The sequence below is a fragment of the Chrysemys picta genome, chromosome 4 (assembly GCF_011386835.1).
Source record: "Chrysemys picta bellii isolate R12L10 chromosome 4, ASM1138683v2, whole genome shotgun sequence".
Taxonomy (NCBI): Eukaryota; Metazoa; Chordata; order Testudines; family Emydidae; genus Chrysemys; species Chrysemys picta.
In genome coordinates, this window is record NC_088794.1 from 30,186,926 (window position 1) to 30,209,852 (window position 22,927).

Genomic DNA, 22,927 nt, shown 5'->3' on the forward strand with positions numbered 1-22,927 from the left:
CCTCCTGGGACCCCTGCCCCTAACTGCCCCCCAGGACTCCACCCCCTATCTAAGCCTCCCTGCCTCTTGTCCCCTGACTGCCCCAACCCTTATCCACACCCCCACCCCCAGACAGACCCCTGGGACTCCCACGCCCCATCCAACCACTCCCCACCCCCTGACAGCCCCCCCCCCCAGAACTCCCAACCCATCTAAACCCCTCTGCTCCCTGTCCCCTGACTGCTCCGATCCCTCTCCCCACTCCTGCCCCCTGACAGCTCCCCCCCAGAACTCCCAACCCCCACCCCCCCCGCTCCTTGTCCCCTGACTGCCCCCTCCTGGGACCCCTGCTCCTAACTGCCCTCCAGAACCCCACCCCCTACCTAAGACTCCCTGTGCATTGTCCCCTAACTGCCCCCCTCCTAAGACCCCCCCCAACTGCCCCCCAGGACCCTACCCCCTACCTGTACCCTGACTGCCCAAAACTTTCTCCACTCCCCCCAAAAAGCCCCCCCATGAACTCCCGACCCCCCCCCCGTTTCTTGACTGCCCCCTCCAGAACCTCCCTGCCCCTTCTCCTGCCCCCTGGCCCCCTTACCCTGCTGCTCAGAACAGGATGTTGGGCTCTGTGCGAGCCGGACACGTGGCTGCGCTCCCCAGCACAACAAAACCCGGTCCCTGGCCCTGCACAGTGCTGCCGGAGCGGGACACTGGGCTGCCGGGGAGGAGGAGCTGCCGGCTCAGAATGCAGGGAGGAGCTCCTCTACAGCTGCTCCGGAGTCCAGCCCGTGACTTTCCTGCAGCCCTCCCAGCCGCTCGCTCTGCTCTGCTGGGGAGGGGGGAAATCCCGGACATTTTGAGTGCTTTACAAATTCCCCCCGGACGCTATTTTTAGCACAAAAAGGAGGACATGTCCGGGTAAATCCGGACGAATGGTAACCCTAGACATGATACCATAAAGCTGAGGAAGGAGCTAATTCCTTCATGAGCTCCAATCGGTAGGCCTCAGTTTTGGGAAGTTAGCGTTTGCCAGTAATGAATTATGGATAGTGTGGCGTTTTGGGAGGCAGGTAACTCTGAGTGATGTGAGTGATGTATCTTGTAATGAGGGGTAATTGAGAAGCACGTTTTGCTATGAGTTGCATGAATAACTTCCGAATGTCATGCACCAGAATGCTGTGTGGGGTCTGTGCATGCACCACTGCCCTCTACGGGATGGAACTCAGATCAGCCTTGTTCAATCACTTTTCTATTAACACATCTAACGTGCTACCCTCCTACCCTGCCAGCCAAAGCTGTGGGATCCATTCCTGGTGCTGCATATATAGCTAGTGTATGTCACCACCCTGGAACATAACCAAGATGCCTGCTCCCTTTCAGCAGAAATAAGATCTGTTCCAACACTAGCTTCTCTGATGGACCATCTGATTCATCCATCTCTTGCATAGGATGCAGTCTCCCCTCTGAGGGACCCAGGAACTTTCAGAAGATGAAAGTTACAATTCAGAGCCCTGGATCCATAGTACTGCTGCCCCTGCAGCTGATTCCATAGAGCAGCTCCTATAAACAGCTGCCTGGATATTGCATTACACCAAAGGGCCGCTCCGGCTGCTGTCACCTGATGGCCCTGGATTAGTAGTTAGTATCTGCTACTCAGCTGTTCCTGCAGAGTTCCGGCCATTAAGGGGGTTCTCTGATTATTCCTACTCAAGTGATCCCTGCTTCAATTTTATAGCTCATTTGAATGTAAAAGATATAGATACAGGTGCATTTGAATGATAGACTTCAGTGATTTAATGTCTCCAGCTGCCCATTTGGAAATCTACAGATAACATTGCTAATCAAAGATTCCTCATGTGCCTGGATTTTTTACCTAACCTTTGACACACATAAGGCTACACCATTGGGGGAGCAAAGGGAGGCTAACTGGATAGATTGATCAGCCTACAAAGCCCTTTGAGGGTAGGGATGCAGTGTGTATGGAGACAGAAGTGGGATACCCATAACTTGGGAAGAAAAAAAGCCAACTTTCAATATATTAAAAACAAAGTTGTCCATACAATGCTGCTTTTATTGGGAGAAATATGGATTTACTAAACTAGCTGAAGCCTATGTCTGGTTCTTGGGGTTGGGGGAAGCACATGCTATTTTAGCAGGAACAACTCAGAATAGATAGTGCTGACAAAATTAAAGAGGCTAATTAAAGAGCACTAATTTATTGATGCAGTCTTGGCTTTGTCAGGGCAGAAGCATCTCTTCATGAGCATCTCTCTCATTCACATTGTAACACGCAGTCAAGATATAGATGTTGATTGGAAAGCTCTGCAGATGATCACAGGACACTGAACAGAACAGACCTGTTGTTCCACTGTAACCGCATGTATTGACCAATTACTGTTTTAGTACGATAAGGGCACAGTTCCTCAACTGGTGCAAATGGGCATAGCTCTGACTTCAGTGGAGCTCCACTGATTTATACCCACTGAGGAACAAACCCTAGTTCCTGCCTCTATTGAGATTCAGACAGGCTAAACCACAACCTCCATCTGCTTTGCTGTTGGGTAAATTGGGGCCACTTGGCCTCTGCTTGATTTGTCCGCCTTATGTGGTCTGCCCCGTGCTTGGCTTCCACAAGCCGCGCAGCTAATGATCAGTGTGGGGTTATGAGCCATGAGGGTCAACAAGAGGTGGACCTGACTGACAAACACAAAATCCCTTTTTGTGTGTGCGGCTAGTATTACATTGCGGCAGGCAGGGTGTTAAAACTGCTGATAACAATAAAACTTCTAGTGTCTTGTAACAGGATTTTATAAATAGCATAGGAAGGAAAGCCGGAAGGCTCCTGCACTTGTGTCCTGGCTGGAATTGTGGCCATTGTGAAATGTAATAAGCAATCCATTTCAATCACACAAAGTCAGGCACTCTCCTTTTAAAAATAAACTGGGTTCAGTTTCTATCACAGGGGTAGGAAAACTTTTTGGCTCGAAGGCCACATCTGGGTATGGAAATTGTATGGTGGGCCATGACCACTCATGAAATTAACAATGGAAAATTAACACTACTAAAACATCAGAATCACCTAAGCCAACACGTAGCAGGCACATGGGCTTGCACATTCCAGGCTCTGATGGCGTGTGAGGCGGAGCCGGAGTAACATGGGGCCCCTCACGCCCATCATTCAGGTTCTGAATGTGTGGGAGTGCCGGGTGGGCGGAGCGGGGCGGGGCAAGCAGGGCAATGGAGCTCGAGGGCTGGATTAAAAGGTCTGACGGACTGGACGCGGCCCACGGGCTGTAGTTTGCCCACCCCTGTTCTATCAGCATCTGAGTGGTAACAAAACTCATGATAAAAAGAGTCTAGACTTGCGTGTGTTATTGTAGAGTTGGTGAGCAGGTCTCGTGTACTCCTCTGGCCAGCTTTCCTGGGAATACGTTGGCATGAGCCAAAGGTTTTCGACTGAGTATTTCTTACATGATGGGCTGTTAGTGAAGGGTCAATGTGGTAAACGTTGTGAACGAAAGGGCTAGTCTAGGCCTGCTATCCAAAATGGCCACTCTCTGGTTCTATATGCAGTGAACTTCCTGGGGATGTTCAGAGCACTCTTCCTCCCAGGCTATAGTGTAGTAGTTCTCAACCCATGGGCCACTTGCGGCCCAAGCAGCGCACAGCTGTGGCCCATGTGACATCCTCAAGGCCATACAGATAGTATAGATATTGTTTGGAAGTGGCCAGTGTAATGCACAGAGTGCTACATATGCCATCCACAATGGTAAATAGGTTGAGAATCAGTGCTTGTGTGTGTGTGAGAATGCAGTGCGAGTAGAATTTGCCTGCATGACAAAACTACACCAATTGGTCCCCTTACTGGGAGCCTCAGCAGAGAGGCCAAAGCTTAAATTGACCTATTGATTGAAATGCCCCACTTCATCCCCCTAGATGTACATACGCTTCGGCTATATGGAAAAAAAAAAGCTTGCATTGCTTTTGGAGGACAGAGAGGCTGTTCCCTGCTCCCCATTCTCCAGTGATGGGCCTCTGGAGCATGAGCCCGCTGAAGTGGCATCAGGCTGTGCTGATATTGTGAGATGTTAGTGTAACGATGGCCCTGGTTAATTGTGGGGACTAAACCCAGGACCTCTGGATCTCAAAGCAGGAACTTCTGCTGCTGCTTCAGCTAAAAGATCAGCTCTGTTAACTTACATGCAGGAACAGATTTGCCATCTGTCTCTAGGGGAGCATTTGCTGTATTACAGCAAAATGTTTATCCCCCACCCTGTCCCACCAAGTGGCCATCCCTCTCCCAATGGGGTTAAGCTGCCTGTCCCCATTGCTCTCCCCACATGGCCCAGCCTTCACGTCAGCTGGTATCTGCTCCTAACTGTGCACCCAGCCCTGCCATCTCTGATTCCCTGCTCACGCTGGCAGAGGGATCAAGAGTCCAGGGGCCTCTTCTCTGAACTGATACAGCTGACAGAAACCCTGAACTGCTAACAGCCTAATTTGGGGGGAAGGAATGGGGTGAAAAGCTGAGGGTAGACATTCTAGGCTGTGTCTGTGTGGATGGGATTACTCACAGGGTACTAATGGACTCCTGGAGGATTCTAACCATAGGGATTTCTGTAATCTCCTCTCTACTCCTCCCCCCTCACCCCCCAACAGTCCCATGGCCATGGACTTAGAGCTATGGCTAGCGCAGCACTGGGCAGTGCTCTAGCCATATTCCCCTGGACACAGGTCTGGGAGCGGCAGTCCTAGCCAGGGAACAGCCAGAGACACGGTGCCCCACAGCCAGGGAGCAAGGACAGAATATGTCCTAGCTGAGGACAGCGAACAGCCAGTTCCCCCTCCCAGCCCAGGCAAGCAGCAGGGACCAGAAATCCAAACACAGCCCTCCACCATCCAGCCCTGGACAAGGGGCAGCCAGAGGCTTCAGACTCTGCAGGTACAGCTAAACTGCGATCAAAGACCCGCAGCTGGCCCAGCTCAGCTGACTCTGGCTCAACAGGGCTCGAGCTGGAGTGTAGACATCTAGGCTTGGGCTGGAGCCTTGGCTCGGAGACTCCGCGAGCGGGGAGGGTCTCAGAGCCTGGGCTCCAGTCCAAGCCAGAACATCTACACAGCCATTTTTAGTCCCGCAGCCCAAGCCCCGTGAAACAGAGTCAACTGACCTGGGCCAGCCATGGGTGTTTTATTGCAGTGTAGACATAGCCAGAGACTCTGTTGATGTGACAAGCTAGATAAGGGATGCCAAAGTGTAGGGAAAAGGTGCAGCCCAGACAGGACAAGGCTATAAGGCTGTGTCTGGGGTTTGTTCCACTGTATCCGTTTGTCATTATGGTCCATTCCTGATCACTAATGGTAGTCTGCTATGTAGTGTGATGCCCCTCTGCTGTCTCTCCTTTCTCCCCAGGGCCAGGCACAGTTTCTCCTTATTGCTCTTTGAGGAGATGTCTTTTATTGATTCCTGATAATTTGAGGCAATCTCTCTTGCACTTCTTCATACTTGGGACACTGGAGTAGAAAGCGTCTCTCTAGCTACGTCTACACTGATGACTAGACGTGGATCCATGCACATGTTGTACCAGAGCCCCCTTGCAATCCACATCTAAACCCCAGAAGCATGGGTTTCAAGGAGTGCACAGGGCAACAATGCTAGTGCATCTCAGGGGTGTGGGTTTGAACATCCCTTGGGCAGTGGCACAGCCTCGTACCTAAGTCACTTTGTACTGTGGATGGGGCTAAGGAATGTGTACCGGTCCTGGGTTCAGTAGTCCTCCAGTCCCATTCCCACAATGCACTGACCCTTTCCTGCCTGATTGTTACCCAAATCTACAAAGGTCCCGTTCCCCACAATTCTCACCAGTAGTAGGGAGCTGCGCTGATGACTTCCAGTTTTCCACTGCACTCGCTGCACCAGTACATGGAACCTGCTCTGAGAGCTGCCTCCTGATCAGCCAGGTACATCCGGGTGCGGATCAATGTGCAGTCAGAGAACGCTGTCCTCTACGGCTTCTCCCGCAGGACCTGGAACATCCATCTGTACCAAGACGTTTTGGAGAGGTTGGCACAGGAAGGCATTCCCTGGACTCCAGCACTAGCTATGAACAGGTAAAGCCCCTCAGACTCTTCTGGTACCAGAAGGTAAAAGGCTCCAGCAGTCGCCCTGCAACGTGCCTCTTCTTCAAGGAGCTGGACCAGGTGCTCTCCATGCTCCCAGTATCAAGCCTGAGGTGACTCACCGCCCGCTGGCCTCATTGCCCAAGCGGATGCTGAGGAGGCAATGGAGACTGTGGAGGAGGAGGCCCTGGAAGACCCGGAGGAAGAGGAGCATGTTATCCTGCACCTCTACCTGGAGGAACCAGCTCCACAAGCCCCTTCTGAAGAGACAGAGGAGGACCCTGAGGCTCATCAGCTGGTAAATTAAAATCCCACCCTCCCTTTTTCTCCAGGGTGGCTTGCAGAACAGGAAGGCCCCTCCCCCCCAAATGCTCCCTGACCAAGACAGAGCTGTCAATTGAAAATTTGATTGAATTACCACTAACTACTATAAAGCTTTTGTCAGAAGCTATAGCACAGGTTATCAGCGAACTCTCGGATTGCCCCTGGGTCTGTGAGGTTTGTCAGCCAACCGGCTGACAGTGAGAGAGGGGATGGGAAAAGCCCAGTTAGGGGATGGGGGGAACTTTTTTGGTTCTCCAAAGTTACAGCTGTTTCAGCTCCTTTCAAGATCACAAACTTTCACTACAGTAACCTCCTTCCCCTGCCCTTTACAAACAGGAGCCAGGCAGAAGGGGTAGGTGGTTTAGTATCAGGGCGGGTATGTACAGGAAGGAGAAGGGGAGGCTTTGCTGCTCCAAGGAACGTGACAACGCTATCACAGTACAAATGTTTTCAAGTATTCCTGGTCCCTGGGATCTCACAAGGCGGTAGAAAGGCGGGGAGGGGTGTCTGCTCCAGTGTCTGCATGGACACACTGCAATATCCCTTTGCAGTAGGGAGGTGAGTGGCTTGTGGTCTTGATCAGAAAGTTCAAGGACCACAGTACAGATGCTGTGAGTCTTTCTTTCCTTGTTCCTTTCTCTGCTGTTCGCTGGATGAAGGAGCCAGATTCCCTGAAGCTGCAGGGGCTGGCCTGGGGATCGGGGGGCATTTGATGTGGTTTGCTTCTCGGTTTGCAGGCTCCCCTCTGCTAGCTTAGAACAGTGAGTGAATATTAACACTTTCAACTGAGGTACTCACTCAGTCCTTTCAGTGGGTAAAGTACTGGGATTGTGGGTGCCACTAATGGCCTCCGTGCAGTTCGGAAACCCTATTCTCTGGAACCCAGTTATTCTTTTTGGAACTTTGGTGATGGCAACCAACCATGGGCAGCTGAGTGTTGATAACTTTGCAAACCTGCATGTCTACACTACGGGATTAATCCGAATTTATATAATTCGAATTTGGGAAACAGATTGTATAAAGTCGAAATGTATGCAGCCACACTAAGCACATTAATTCGGCGGTGTGCGTCCAAGTACCGGGGCTAGCGTCGATTTCTGCAGCGTTGCACTGTGGGTAGCTATCCCATAGCTATCCCATAGTTCCCGCAGTCTCCCGCGCCCATTGGAATTCTGGGTTGAGATCCCAGTGCCTGATGGGACAAAAAACATCGTCGCAGGTGGTTCTGGGTACAGCCTCACCTCCTCCCTCCCTCCCTCCCTGCATGAAAGCAACGGACGGCAGACAACCATTTCGCGCCTTTTTTCCTGGGTGAACACTGCAGACTCCATACCACGGCAAGCATGGAGCCCACTCAGCTCAAGACAGCAGTCATGAACATTGTAAACACCTAGCGCGTTCTCGTGGAGTTTATGCTGAGCCAGGACCAGAAAAACGAGGCGAGGAGGCAGCGGCGGCGGCAGCGGCAGCGCAGCGACAAGCATGATGAGGACATGGACATGGACATGGACACGGACACGGATACAGAATTCTGTGAAACCACGGGCCCCGGTGCTTTGGAGATCATGTTGTTAATGGGGCAGATTCTATCCATGGAACGCCGATTCTGGGCAAGGGAAACAAGCACAGACTGGTGGGACCGCATAGTGTTGCAGGTGTGGGATGATTCCCAGTGGCTGCGGAACTTTCGCATGCGTAAGGGCACTTTCATGGAACTTTGTGACTTGCTGTCCCCTGCCCTGAAACGCCAGAATACCAAGATGAGAGCAGCCCTCACAGTTGAGAAGCGCGTGGCGATAGCCCTGTGGAAGCTTGCAACGCCAGACAGCTACCGGTCAGTCGGGAATCAATTTGGAGTGGGCAAATCTACTGTGGGGGCTGCTGTGATGCAAGTAGCCAAAGCAATCACTCAGGTGCTGCTATGAAAGTTAGTGACTCTGGGAAATGTACAGGCCATAGTGGATGGTTTTGCTGCAATGGGATTCCCTAACTGTGGTGGGGCGATAGACGGAACCCATATCCCTATCTTGGCACCGGAGCACCAAGCCACCGAGTACATAAACCGCAAGGGGTACTTTTCAATGGTGCTGCAAGCACTTGTGGATCACAAGGGACGTTTCACCAACATCAACGCGGGCTGGGCGGGAAGGGTTCATGATGCTCGCGTCTTCAGGAACACTACTCTGTTTAAAGGGCTGCAGCAAGGGACTTACTTTCCGGACCAGAAAATAACCGTTGGGGATGTTGAAATGCCAATAGTTATTCTTGGGGACCCAGCCTACCCCTTAATGCCATGGCTCATGAAGCCATACACAGGCAGCCTGGACAGGAGTCAGGAGCTGTTTAACTACAGGCTAAGCAAGTGCAGAATGGTGGTAGAATGTGCATTTGGCCGTTTAAAAGGTCGCTGGCGATCATTATTGACTCGCTCTGACCTCAGCCAAAGAAATCTCCCCATTGTTATTTCTGCTTGCTGCGTGCTCCACAATCTCTGTGAAAGTAAGGGGGAGACCTTTATGGCGGGGTGGGAGGCTGAGGCAAATCGCCTGGCTGCTGATTACGCGCAGCCAGACACCAGGGCGATTAGAAGAGCACACCAGGAAGCGCTGTGCATCAGAGAAGCTTTGAAAACCAGTTTCATGACTGGCCAGGCTACAGTGTGAAATATCTGTTTGTTTCTCCTTCATGAAAACCCGCCCCCTTTATTGACTCATTTTCTGTAAGGAACCCACCCTCCCCCTTCCCCCAGCTTTCTTTCAAACCAAATAAAGTCACTATCATTTAAAAATCATTTATTCTTTATTAATAGATTAGAAAAAGAGGGAGGGAACCCAGGTGGGATTTGGGAGGAGGATCGGTGGGAAGGAAAAGGCCACTAAAAAAAGGTTAAAAAAATGACAGCCTTTTGCTTGGGCTGTCTACTGGGGTGGAATGGGAAGGTGTACGGAGCCTCCCCCCCGCGTTCTTACACGTCTGGGTGAGGAGGATACGGAACATGGGGAGGGTGGAACAGGGGCTGTAGTGGCAGTCTGTTTTCCTGCAGCCGTTCCTGAAGCTCCACCAGACGCCGGAGCATGTCTGTTTGCTCACGCAGCAGCCCCAGCGTTGCATCCTGCCTCCTCTGATCTTCCTGCCGCCACCTCTCATCTCGAGCGTCTCTCCTCTCCTCACGTTGGTCCCTCCTGTCCTCACGTTGGTCCCTCATGTCCTCACATTGGTCCCTCCTGTCCTCATGTTCACTGGCTTCTTTCCTATACTTTGAAACCGTTTCCTTCCACTCATTCAGATGAGCTCTGTCACTGCGGCTGGATTCCATAATTTCAGAAAACATCTCGTCTCGCGTTCTCTTCTTACGACGCCTTATCTGTGATAGCCTTCGGGATGGAGGAGGGAGGCTTGAGGAATTTGCAGCTGCTGTAGGGAGGGGAAAAAAGAGAGAATTGTTTAAAAAGATACATTTTGCAGAACAATGCTTATACTCTTTCACGGTGACCAACACTATTCACATTACATAGCACATGTGATTTCTGTGCAAGGTCGCATTTTGCCTCTTAATGCTGAGTGCCTGTGGCTTTGCTGCTAGAGATCACAGGTCTGGGCAACAGAATTCGGCTTGCATGCGGCCATGGTAAGCCATTGTCTTACAGCTTCTGCGCCCTCCTTTCCCACATACCAAGCATAGCCTGTAGAGTGCTGCGGTTTTTCTGTTAACATTCAGCAGCAGCAGAAAACAAACTAACCACCCCACCCCACCCTCCCGCCATGAATTCTCTGGGATGATCGCTGTACCCCTCCCCCCACCGCGTGGCTGGTATCAGGGAAGATCCCTGCAGGAACCAAACTAACCACCACCCCCCCCGCCGCCGCCCCCCTCCCGCCATAAATTCTCTGGGATGATCACGGTACCCCTCCCCCCCACCGTGTGGCTGGTAACAGGGAAGATCCCTGCTAGCCAAACGCGAAAAGTTCAGGGCCAATTTCCCATCTGCGCTTGGCTAACTGCAGGGAAGGATTTATTTTCCGCCACAGGCAAACAGCCCAGTAGGAATGGCCACCTCTGTCCCCTTAATTAAGTTCCCGTATTTCAACCAGGTTACCATGAGTGATATCACTCTCCTGAGGATTACACAACAAGATAAAGAACGGATGTTGCTTGAATGCCAGCAAACACCGGGACCATACGCTGCCAGGCTTTGTCAGGCAATGATACCAGATTACTTGCTGCAAGCATGGCATGGTCAAGTGTCCTACCATGGAGGACGGAATAAGGATGCACTGCCCAGAAACCTTGTGGCAAGGCTTTTGGAGTACCTCCAGGAGAGCTTCATGGAGATGTCCCTGGAGGATTTCCGCTCCATCCCCAGACACGTTAACAGACTTTTCCAGTAGCTGAACTGACCGCGAATGCATCCCAAGTCCTCAGGGCAAAGTAATCATTAAAAACCGTTTGCTTTTAAAACAAGTTTTATATTTTAAAAGGTAAACTCACCTGAGGTCCCTTCCATGGGGTCAGGGTCTTGGGTACTGGCTTGGGAGGGTTGGGAGGGTACTTCAGTCAGGGTGAGAAAAAGATCCTGGCTGTTGGGGAAAACGGAGTGCTGTGTGCTCTCTGCAAGCTCATCCTCCTCCTCCTCCTCCTCCTCCTCCTCTCCCCCATCGGCAGAATCCTCAGGTGTAGCTGATGAGACTATCCCCGACCCGGAATCCACGATCACAGGTGGGGTAGTGGTGGCAGCCCCGCCTAGAATTGCATGCAGCTCGGCGTAGAAGCGGCATGTCCGCGGCTCTGACCCGGAGCGACCGTTTGCCTCCTTTGTTTTTTGATAGGCTTGTCTGAGCTCCTTGACTTTCACGCGGCACTGATCTGAGTCCCTATTGTGGCCTCTCTCCATCATGCCCTTGGAGATTTTTTCAAAAGTTTTGGCATTTCGTCTTTTAGAACGAAGTTCTGCAAGCACTGAATCCTCTCCCCATACAGCAATCAGATCCAGCACCTCCCGTACGGTCCATGCTGGTGCTCTTTTTCGATTATCAGCCTGCATGGTTACCTGTGCTGATGAGCTATCTGTGGTCACCTGTGCTCTCCACGCTGGGCAAACAGGAAATGAAATTCAAATGTTCGCGGGGCTTTTCCTGTCTACCTGGCCAGTGCATCCGAGTTTAGATTGCTGTCCAGAGCGGTCACAATGATGCACTGTGGGATAGCTCCCGGAGGCCAATACCATCGAATTGCGGCCACACTATCCCTAATTTTAAATGTTAAAATCGATTTTGGCGCTACTCCGCTCGTCGGGGTGGAGTACAGAAATCGATTTAAAGGGCCCTTTACATCGAAATAAATAGCATCGTTGTGTGGACGGTTGCAAGGTAAATTCGAATTAAAGCTGATAAATCCGAATTAAAGTCGTAGTGTAGACCGAGCCCAACAGTGGACTTCCCCACCCTGAAGTGGTTTGTGACTGACCGGTAGCAGTCTGGAGTTGCCAGGTTCCAGAGGGCAATAGACCAAGACTGGTGTAGAAGTGGGTGGCTGTGGAACAGAATGTTCTGCCATTGTAGGCAGGGCCGGCTCCAGGGTTTTTGCCACCCCAAGCAGCCAAAAAATAATAATAATAAAAAAAAAGTCGCAATCGCAATCTGCGGCGGCAATTCAGCGGGAGGTCCTTCGCTCCGAGCGAGAGTGAGGGACCGTCCGCCGAATTGCTGCCAAATAGCTGGATGTGCCGCCCCTCTCTGGAGTGGCCGCCCCAAGCACCTGCTTGCCAAGCTGGTGCCTGGAGCCGGCCCTGATTGTAGGGTTGGGATCAGCTCCCCACAAAGCTCCAGGAACCTCTGTTTCTTTATTCTGAAGTTCTGCAGCCATAGGTCATCATCCCAAATTTCCAAGATGATGTGATCCCACCACCCTGTGCTGATTCTCCTGGTCCAGAAGCAATGGTCCACCCATAAACATACAGTTGCAACAAAGGCACTCTCCTGTGTCTCTGTATCATGGGGCAACCGTGGATCAGTCACTGTTCTCATCACCCGTCTTCAGCTTGTGAGAAAGATCTGAGTCCCATTTGTGCAAGATTGTCACTGGTCGCATGCTGCAATGCATGCACATTTGTCCTACGCGAAGGAGCAAAAACACATCATCTGTCACTTGCTCCATGTCTTCAACCAAGTTGGGCAGTAGAGTGGAAACTGCCATCCTCAAATAGGTGAAGGCAGCAGACAGTACCAACAACATACTGCAAGGAGGTTCTAGAGTGTCTCGTGTGATACACAGAACCCACCACCCCTGAAATGCTAATACCAAATGCACATACCAACAACAGCAGTGGGCACGCATGTATACAGCTTGTACTCATGTCCAGCACAGCATATGTGAAAATCCTTAGAGGTTTTTAAGGCCTGACTTGACAAAGCCCTGGCTGGGATGATTTAGTTGGGGATTGGTCCTGCTTTGAGCAGGGGGTTGGACTAGATGACCTCCTGAGGTCTCTTCCAACTCTAATCTTCTATGATTCTATGACAGGTTTCAGAGTAGCAGCCGTGTTAGTCTGTATCCGCAAAAAGAAGAACAGGAGTACTTGTGGCACCTTAGAGACTAACAAATTTATTAGAGCATAAGCTTTCGTGGACTACAGCCCACTTCGGTTATGCATCCGAAGAAGTGGGCTGTAGTCCACGAAAGCTTATGCTCTAATAAATTTGTTAGTCTCTAAGGTGCCACAAGTACTCCTGTTCTTCTTTTTATGATTCTATGAACACCAAGTGCAGAGATGGGATACATGCACAAGCATAAATGTGGGTAAGTGTGTCTCCCAGTGTAGATGTAGCTTCTATCTCACGTCACGTTGTCTGTACAATTGCTTCTCCCTGGGTTAAGACTGCGCTTTGTACTTCAAGGAGCTACCAGAGTTACATGGATACCAACCAAAGGAGAGGCCAGTGTCAGCATAACAATTCCCATGGTCCTACAGCCATTCCACACTGCAGCCTTGTCAGGCTTAAATTCTCATAATTGGGATAGTTCCTGTCGTTTATTTAAATAAGGTGATACATATTAATCAAATATGCAAATTATGCTTCACTTGCACAAAATCTCCAGACTGCTAGCATTTCAGACTTAACATATGTGTAGAGATGCCCATTGAGCTTTGTAGCAAGAATCCAATAGTTTTTTAGTGGTAGGCGTAAGTGGGAGGTAATTACTTTGCAACTAAAGTAACTGTCTCTCTTCTGCAGTTGACGAGAAATCAGCCAATGGGCTTCTAATATCCCTTTGGTAGTCAATGTACACCTATGTCTACATTTAAAAACTCCAAGTAAATAATTATTTCAGATGCTTATGTGGAAAATGTGGTTAAAAAATCTTCTTGGATCGCAGAGGGGAATGGCCACTGCAGGAGTGCAGCAATTTTATTTTCTGGTTCGTGAGATCCTTCACTAAGTAGCAAAATGTGAAGATTTCAAATACAGTTTGTGACACTGGTAAACCAAGTGCCAGCTCTGCCCAAGGCCATAGGCGTTAGCTAAGAAATGACAAACTCATAGCTGGAAACCAAACCAGCTCACCTGTACGATAGTTTTGTTCAAAATAGGTATTAGTCTTATAAGAATGTATTTAGTGTTTCGACTCTATGAAACACTTGTCAGTTGCTGCATGTATTAATCTCACTTGTAGTGTCTGTATTCCATGCTAAAAGGACATATGTAAGTTTTGCTTTATAACTTTGAAAATGTTTGCTCTGAACTTGTGAACCCAGCTTACCTGGGTGGCAAGATAGACTGGAGAACCCAAGAGGACTGTCTGTGACTCCGTGGTAAGACTGTTATAGTCATCCAGCAGTTCACATTTGTTACTGGCTTGGGGAAATCTAATTATAGGACACGCACCAGTTTGGGGTGTGTAGCGGGGTGGACCCCGCTCCGGTCCAGAGGGGGCTGTGGCTGGAGAAAGCAGCTTTTAGGCTGAGCTGATTGGGGGAAGTGGCTGCAGCTGGGGGCCACGCCCCAGACAGACTCAGCTGGCCCTATAAAGGCCAGGGCAGGCAGATGCTTAGCAGTCTCTCTCTCTGCACTCAGAGAGAGAAGAGCCTGGCTGCAGCAGGCTAGGGACAGAGTACCTGAGTGGAGCAGGGCTGCGGACAGGCTGAGGAGCTGGGGTGCTCCAGCCTGGATAGCCCCAGGCTGCGGCCTAGTGGAAGGCCAAGGGGTACTGGGGGTTGCAGAGGGCAGCCCAGGGCTAGGCCAAGGCAGCAGGTCCAAACCCCCCTTGCCAGTGATGAGTGGCCTAGACTGCAGTCTGCCCCAGGGAGTGGGGGCTAGTTGGTGACTGGCAGTGGCCTAGTGCTGAGGCAAGGTGGGGATAGTGAAGGGGTTCCCCTGGGAGGGGAGACCTAGCGTGTGGCAGTACCCAGAGCAAGGGGCACTGGGGTCCTAGGAGGGATACAGGAGCCGAGAAGGAGAGGACAGGTGGATCACAGGCCTGCAGAGGGTGCTCCAGAGGCTAGAGAGCTAATTCCCTGGGTGACCAGCAGGAGGTGCCGCAGGGGTGAGTCTGGGCTCCTTTACAGTTTGGTGGAGAATGTGGGCATAGGCGGTCCACCCCTGATGCAAGGGGCACGGTGAGGACAGCAGGACTATTGCCTGGAAGGTGGAGAAACTGAGGAACAGAACAATGGATCCCATATACACTGGGGTATATTATGGAGAGACCCCAGGTGTGGTCCCTGGGTGGGTCCCGGTGTCAGCGTCCCCGAGGAAGGGGGCTGACGTCCTGCAGGGAATCCGGGAGACCCAGGAGGAACGATGGGAGGTGCAACGGGCCCTCTATCCACAGATGGCCCAGCTAATGAGGGAGCAGCGGGCCCTAGTCCAACTCCTCCGGCAGGAGTGTTGGAGGAGCCGCCGGCAGGACGCGAAGTGGAGCACCAAGGCCAGGAGGCCTGTGAAGGGGCACAGGACTTGCTATGCCTGCAAACGGGCAGAGCATGTGGCATGGGACTGTCCCTATTGGGGTAGGGGCAGGGCGTCGCAACCCCAGCAGGGATGAGGGGCGGTCCCGAGAACGGCTCGCCAGGTGAAGCAACCCGGGCGGTGGCTGACTTGTTGGGCCTGTGGGTGGTTGGGCCATGTGTGGAGGATATGCCCAGGCCCAACACGAGAGGTCCACGTCGGTCCTGGTAAGGGGATAGGACCCCAAAGGGACAATAAGAAGTCCCGAGCAGCCCAAAGGCGAGAAGCCTGCTGGGGCTGCCGGGAACCGGGCCATCTAAAGAGGCATTGCCCCCTCAGAGGGACTGAGGTGCGACAAGAAGAAGTGCCCGTAGGCGCGGAGGGACCAAACGTGGCCAAGGCGGTGACTGGGATGGAGGGGACACCACAAGAGGCTGGGACCCAGACTGTCGCCACGCCAGTCACGGAGAGAGAGACCCAGACGGAGTGGGCCCAGCAAGAGGCTGGGGACCAAGGAACCAAATGGACCCAGGTGGTTGTGGGACAGATGACCAAGGGGACCCAGACCCTGAGGGAAGAGGGCCTGGGGGACCCGGATCTACGGCCACAACTCGAGGCGGCAGAGCGGGCCCGCCGGCAGGCAAAGGCGCGTACCTGGGAGATGGCCCGCAGCTGGGAGGCTGCGGAGTGAAAATGTGCAAGCCTGGAGGGCCAACTTCGGGGACCCCAGGCCATAAGTCTCCCCTTCTCCCCCTCCCCCCCAGGGGTGGGGAGTTTGAGGGGGGAGGTGTGTAGCGGGGTTGGACCCCGCTCCGGTCCAGACGGGGCTGTGGCTGGAGAAAGCAGCTTTTAGGCTGAGCCGATTGGGGAAAGTGGCTGCAGCTGGGGGCCATGCCCCAGACAGACTCAGCTGGCCCTATAGAGGCCAGGGCAGCCAGAAGCTCAGCAGTCTCTCTCTGAGTGCAGAGAGAGAAGGGCCTGGCTGCAGCAAGCTAGGGATAGTGTACCTGAGTGGAGCAGGGCTGGGGACAGGCTGAGGACTGGGGAGCTCCAGCCTGGATAGCCCCAGGCTGCGGCCTAGCGGAAGGCCAAGGGGTACTGGAGGTTGCAGAGGGCAGCCCAGGGCTAGGCCAAGGCAGCAGGTCCAAACCCCCCTTGCCAGTGATGAGTGGCCTAGACTGCAGCCCGCCCCAGGGAGCGGGAGCTAGTTGGTGACTGGCAGTGGCCTAGTGCTGAGGCAAGGTGGGGATAGTGGGTGGGGGTTCCCCTAGGAGGGGAGACCTAGCGGGTGGGTACTGCCAGGGGGCAGCACCCAGAGCAAGGGGCACTGGGGTCCTGGGAGGGACACGGGAGCCAAGAAGAAGAGGACAGGCGGATCACCAGCCTGCAGAGGGCGCTTCAAAGGCTGGAGAGCTAATTCCCTGGTCGACCAGTAGGAGGTGCCACAGGGGTGAGTCTGGGCTCCTTTACAGGGTGTCTGCCCTGTTTTTGACAGTCTGCCTTGAGGTAGGCACTCAGTCGTGAGCCACTCCTGACAGCATGACACAGTTGTCAGGGGAACATTTATTTATTAACTACTCTAATCTCTCCTCGACCCTCTCCATCCCTTGCTTTTTCTAGGAAGGAAAAGAGAAAATCAGCTGTGTGTCAAAGCTCAGTCTCTGTATCTGTCCCTTGTATCCTTCATAGCATCTGAGCCTAGGACCAATTCAGAGATATCTATTAGAGTTAGACATGTACTGCAAAAAATGTTCTGTGGATAATTATTCTAAATGTGTAAATGAATTACTTTCAGATGTGATGCACCCCTTTGGTATTTGCTTTCTTGCAGATATTGTAGGCAACAAGTTTATTGGAAGGAATATTTCTGGGCAGAGCAATTTATAAAAAATATTGAACATATGGAAAAAGTAAATTTTGCAAAAGATGCAAATCTATAGTACTGAACGCTAGCTGGTTTGGTTATCTCCAGGATAGCTTTCTCTTCTCTGCTGGGAATAGTAGATGAGATAAGGTCACAAAAAAGCTGTTTTCTCCAATTATTTCCTGTTTTCCACTTGAAGGGCTGTTATGACATGCCCATGGGTAGTGTTAGAAGTTATGTCTTGCACATTAATAGCTTTGGAGCATCTATTTATAATACTCTGTAATGGGGCGGTCACCCTGCTCCAGTCAGAAAGGGGTTAAAACCAGCTCTGGGAAAGGGCTGCCCTGAGGAGCCAATCAGGGGAAGGCAGGTAGCAGCCAATCCGGGCCTGGGAGGGCTGGTATAAAAAGGGCTGTGAGCTAGGAGACAGGCAGTCTGACTCCAGCCTTGGGATGGGAAGGACCTGCCTGGGAGCACAGCGTACCTTCAACAGAGCAGTGCTGGCTAAGCTGGGGAGCTCAGGCCTGGCGACCTCCCAGGCTGAGGCCTGCCAGGAAGGCCTAAGGAGGTACTGGGGCTGCCCCCTGGCCAATGATCCCCTTCAGACTGCAGTTTGCCCCTGAGGGACAGGGCTAGATAAAGACTGTCAGTGGGTCACTGAGGCAAGGTGGGCTCAGGGGAGTGGGGTTCCCTGTGTGAGGGGCAGTACCACGAGGTAAGGGGCACCGTGGTCCAGGAGGGACGTGGGGCCTATTGTGGTGGACATAAAGGGACTTCAGAGGGATAGGTAACAGAGGGCAAGACACTGGCCCATAGAGGCTGCTCCAGGGCTGAGAGCTAATTCCCGGACGACCAGCAGGAGGTGCTGTGCCAGTGAATCAGCAATTTGTTACACACTCCCATGGATAGCTTTGGGGAGACAGTTATGTCATGTCTGTCTTAGCCTGGAGTTTTCAGTTTGCCGCAATCTCACAACTTTTGGTGGCAAAGATTATTATTATTTTTTTGAATAAAGCAAACAATGCTGATTTAAGTTCCAGAAGATTGGAAGAACGCTAATGTTGTGCCAGTTTTTGAAAAGGGTAAATGGGGTGACCTGGGTAATTATAGGACTGTCAGTCTGACGTCAATCCCGAGCAAGATAATGGAGTAGCTGGTACAGGACTTAATTAATAAAGAACTAAAAGGGGGGGGGGTAATGTAATTACTGCAAATCAACATGGCTTTAGGGGAAATATCCTGTCAAACTAACTTGATATTAGGGTTGTTGATTAATTGCAGTTAACTCATGTGATAAATCACTGTTAATGTTTTGAGTTAAAAAAAATTAATTGTGATTAATTGTACTGTTAAGCAATAGAATACTAATTGAAATGTATTAAATATTTTTGGATATTTTCTACATTTTCCAATATATTTTCAATTACAACACAATACAAAGTGTACAGTACTCACTTTATTTTGTTTATCATTTTTACAGTGCAAATATTTGTAATATAAATTGTATTTTTCAATTCACCTCATACAAGTACTATAGTGCAATCTCTTTATTGTGAAAGTGTAACTTACAAATGTAGATTTTTTGTTACATAACTGCACTCAAAAACAAAACAATGTAAAACTTCAGAGCTTACAAGTCCACTAAGTCCTACTTCTTGTTCAGCTAATTGCTAAGACAAACAAGTTTGTTTACATTTACGGGAGATACTGCTACTTATTTACAATGTCACCTGAAAGTGAGAACAGGCGTTCTCATGGCACTTTTGTAGCCGGCATTACAAGGTATTTACATGTTAGATATGCTAAACATTAGTATGCCCCTTCATGCTTTGGTCACCATTCCAGAGGACATGTTTCCATGCTGATGATGCTCGTTAAAAATGTGTTAATTAAATTTGTGACTGAACTCCTTGGGAGAGAATCGTATGTCTCCTTTTCTGTTTTACCTGCATTCTGCCATATATTTCATGTTATAGCAGTCTCAGATGATGACCCAGCACATGTTTGTTTTAAGAACACTTTCACAGCAGATTGGTAACTTCTTTGTGTTTTGTCAAATGTGAGATTTCTAAGGATAGCTACAGCACTCAACCCAAAGTTTAAGAATCTGAAGTGCCTTCCAAAATCTGAGAGTGACGAAGTGTGGAGCATGCATTCAGAAGTCTTAAAAGAGCAACACTCCAGTGTGGAAACTACAGAACCTGAACCACCAAAAGAGGAAAAACAACCTTCTGCTGGTGGCATCTGATTCAGATGATGAAAATGAACATGCATCAGTCTGCTCTGCTTTGGATCGTTATCAAGGAGAACCTGTCATCAGCATGGATGCATGTCTTCTGGAATGGTGGTTGAAGCATGAAGGGACATATGAATCTTTAGTGCATCTGGCACATAAATATCTTGTAATGCCAGCTACAACAGTGCCATGCGAATGTCTGTTCTCCCTTTCAGATGACATTGTAAAGAAGATGTGGGCAGCATTATCTCCTGCAAATTGTAACCAAACTTGTTTGTCTGAACAACTGGCTGAAATAGGACTGAGTGGACTTGTAGCTTTTAAAGTTTTACATTGTTTTATTTTTGAATGAAGTTACTTTTTGTACATAATTCTAGATTTGTAAGGTCAACTTTCATTATAAAGAGACTGCACTACAGTACTTGGGCGAATTGAAATATATAATTTCTTGTTTTTTACCATGCGAATATTTTAAATAAAAAATAAATATTAGGTGAGCACTGTACTTTGTATTTGATTTCAACTACAATACAGAATAATCTATTTTAAAATCTAGAAAATACCCACAAATATTTAAATAAATGGTAGTCTATTAACAGTGTGATTTTTTTTTTTTTTTAATCGCTTGACAGCCCTACTTGATATATTTTTTTTTTTTTTTTTTTTATGAGATTACAAGTTTAGTTGATAAAGATAATAGTATTAGACTTCTGTAAGGCATTAGAGTTGGTACTGGACAATATTTTAATGAAAAAGCTAGACCAATATAAAATTAACATGGCACAGAGTAACTGGATTAAAACTGGCTGATAGGATTCAAAATGTAACTGTAAATGGGGAATCCTCACTGAGTTGCCCTGTTTCCAGGGGGTCCCATAAGGATCCATTCTTGGCCCCACTCTGGAAGAAAACATAAAATCGTCACTGATAAAGTTTGCAGATTCCACAAAAATTGGAGGAGTTGTAAAGATGACAGGTCAGTGATTCTGAGTGATTTGTATCACTTGGCAAACTGGATGCACACCAACAATATCCATTTTAATACATTTTAAGTGTATATATCTACAAACAAAGAATGTAGTCCATACTTACAGGATGGGGGATTGTATTCTGGGAAGCAGTGACTCTGGCAAAGAGTTGGGGGTTGTGATGGTTAACCAGCTGAATATGAGCTCCCAGTGTAATGGTGTGGTCAAAACAGCTATTGCAATTTGGGATGCATAAACGGGAATCTCAAGTAGGAGTGGAGAAGTTATTTCACTTCGATTTGGACTGGTGTGACCCCTGCTGGAATACTGTGTCCATTTCTCATGTCCGCAATTCAAGAAGGATGCTGATAAATTGGAAGGGTTCAGAGAAAAGCCACAAGAATGATTAAAGGATTAGAAAACATAGTGATAGACTCAAGGAGCTCAATCTATTTAGCTTAACAAAGAGAAAGTTAAAGGTTGACTTGATTACAGTATATAATTATCTACATGGGGAACAAATATTTAATAACATAATCCAATGGCTGGAAGTTGAAGCTAGACAAGTTCAGACTGGAAATAAGGTGTAAATTGTTAATGATGAGAGTAATTAACCATTGGAACAATTTACCAAAGCTCATGGTGGGTTTTGCATCAGTGACAACTTTTAAATCAAGATTGTTTTTCTAAAATATCTGTTCTAGGAATTATTCTGGACAAGTTCTATGGCTTGTATTAGACAGGAGGTCAGACTAGATGATTGTAATGGTCCCTTCTGGCCTTAGGATCTATGACTTCTTCCCTAGGAAAATTGTTGTAACTCTTTGAACCCATAGCATATGATCCTAAAATGATATAGAATACAGGGACGGCTCTAGCTTTTTGGCCGCCCCAAGCATGGCAGGCAGGCTGCCTTTGGCGGCGTGCCTATGGGAGGTCCCTGGTCCTGTGGATTCGGCAGCATGCCTGTGGGAGGTCTGCCGCTCCCGCGGCTTCGGCATACCCGCTGCTGAATTGCTGCCAAATTCGTGGGACTGGCAGACCTCCCGCAGGCGTGCCGCCGAACGCTGCCTGACTGCCACCCTCACAGGAACCGGCAGGGCGCCCCCCGTGGCTTGCCGCCCCAGGCATACGCTTGGAGCACTGGTGCCTGGAGCTGCCGCTGATAGAATATTCCACAGCAGCTGGGCAGTGATTTTAAAATGCCATTACTATTTATATCAGAGATCAGCAACCTTTGGCACGTGGCCCATCAGGGAAATCTGCTGGCAGGCCAGAACAGTTTGTTTACCTGCAGTATCTGCAGGTTCGTCCGATCGCAGCTCCCACTGGCTGCAGTTTACTGTTCCAGGTCAATGGGGGCCGCAGGAAGCGGCACGGGCCAAAGGATGTGCTGGCCACCGCTTCCCGCAGCCCCCATTGGCCTGGAATGGTTAACCACGGCCAGTGGGAGCCGCGATCAGCCGGACCTGCAGACACTGCAGGTAAACAAACCGTCCCGGCCCACCAGGGGCTTTCCCTGACGGGCTGCGTGCCAAAGGTTGCCGATCTCTGATTTATATTCTCATTAAATTTTACTGCAAATCCTGCTGTTTGTTTCATAGTTATTATAAATAATTGCTAAGTTACCATTGTGTCTTCTGAAGTTCCCTAAAGTCAAGGGTCACTCTCCAACTATGAAATGGGTTGTCTGGTAGTATATGTGATCCAGCACCGAGAGGTAATACTCAGGAATGCTGTGCCCAGCTTTTTATGCCGGGCTTCCTAGCACCTTTATTTGCACAGCTTTTTGTGTCTCAGCATAGAAACTCTCAAAAGTTAGAGACACACAAGCTGTGTTCCATCATCTGATTTCATCCTGCTCCCTACAATATCTTCTGCAGTGATTTGCTCATAGAAGACTCGTGTCCCTTTCTCCCTCACCCTTACTAAAAGATGAGGATGGGGCAGACTTTCCTAGCCCCTCTGCAGAGACCACAGAGTTCAGTCTTCAGAAGGGTCCCTTTCACTTCATCCTAAAATACCCAGGGGATTTTTCAAGAGCAGGGTAACTGCATTTTGGTTGCTTCGGACAGAAGAGGAGCCATCTCCCAAACATTGCTGGAAGCCAGTTGTCCGGTACTGTACCATGGAGGAGAGGAGATGGCTTCCTGATCTCAACTCGTGATCGGGTGATGCCCTGCAGCAGGCGTGACAGCCCTTGTAACTTTATCCTGGCAAGTGCAATCAAAGGTTCTACTTTTGTTCCTTTTGTACAGTACGCACCTAATCCTTGGATTGAATTTTATGATGAGAAACACTAAGACCCTGGTGCTTGATTCCCATTTATTTATTTCTAGTAGAAATTGATGAAGCACAGGGACATCTTGTTCTTTTTTGCTTTATTCCAAGTGAGTCACCAGGCAGGAGGAATTTAAAGCAGCTGAAATACAACAAATCCGCAAGCTCCCTCCCTCAGAAAGGAGCGGGACATTAGTATAAACTAAGTTA

General features: G+C 49.7%; 1 protein-coding gene across 1 annotated transcript; it reads right to left on the bottom strand.

The window, feature by feature from the left end:
* Nucleotides 1-9,179: 9,179 nt before the first annotated feature.
* LOC135982950 (golgin subfamily A member 6-like protein 4) lies at nucleotides 9,180-11,875 on the bottom strand. Its single transcript, XM_065591881.1, has 2 exons — nucleotides 10,910-11,875; nucleotides 9,180-9,834 (listed from the first exon to the last, which is right to left on the bottom strand). The coding sequence occupies exons 1-2, from the start codon at nucleotides 11,460-11,462 to the stop codon at nucleotides 9,386-9,388; spliced, it is 1,002 nt and encodes a 333-aa protein (XP_065447953.1). The 5' UTR covers nucleotides 11,463-11,875; the 3' UTR covers nucleotides 9,180-9,385.
* Between the last annotated feature and the right edge of the window lie 11,052 nt (nucleotides 11,876-22,927).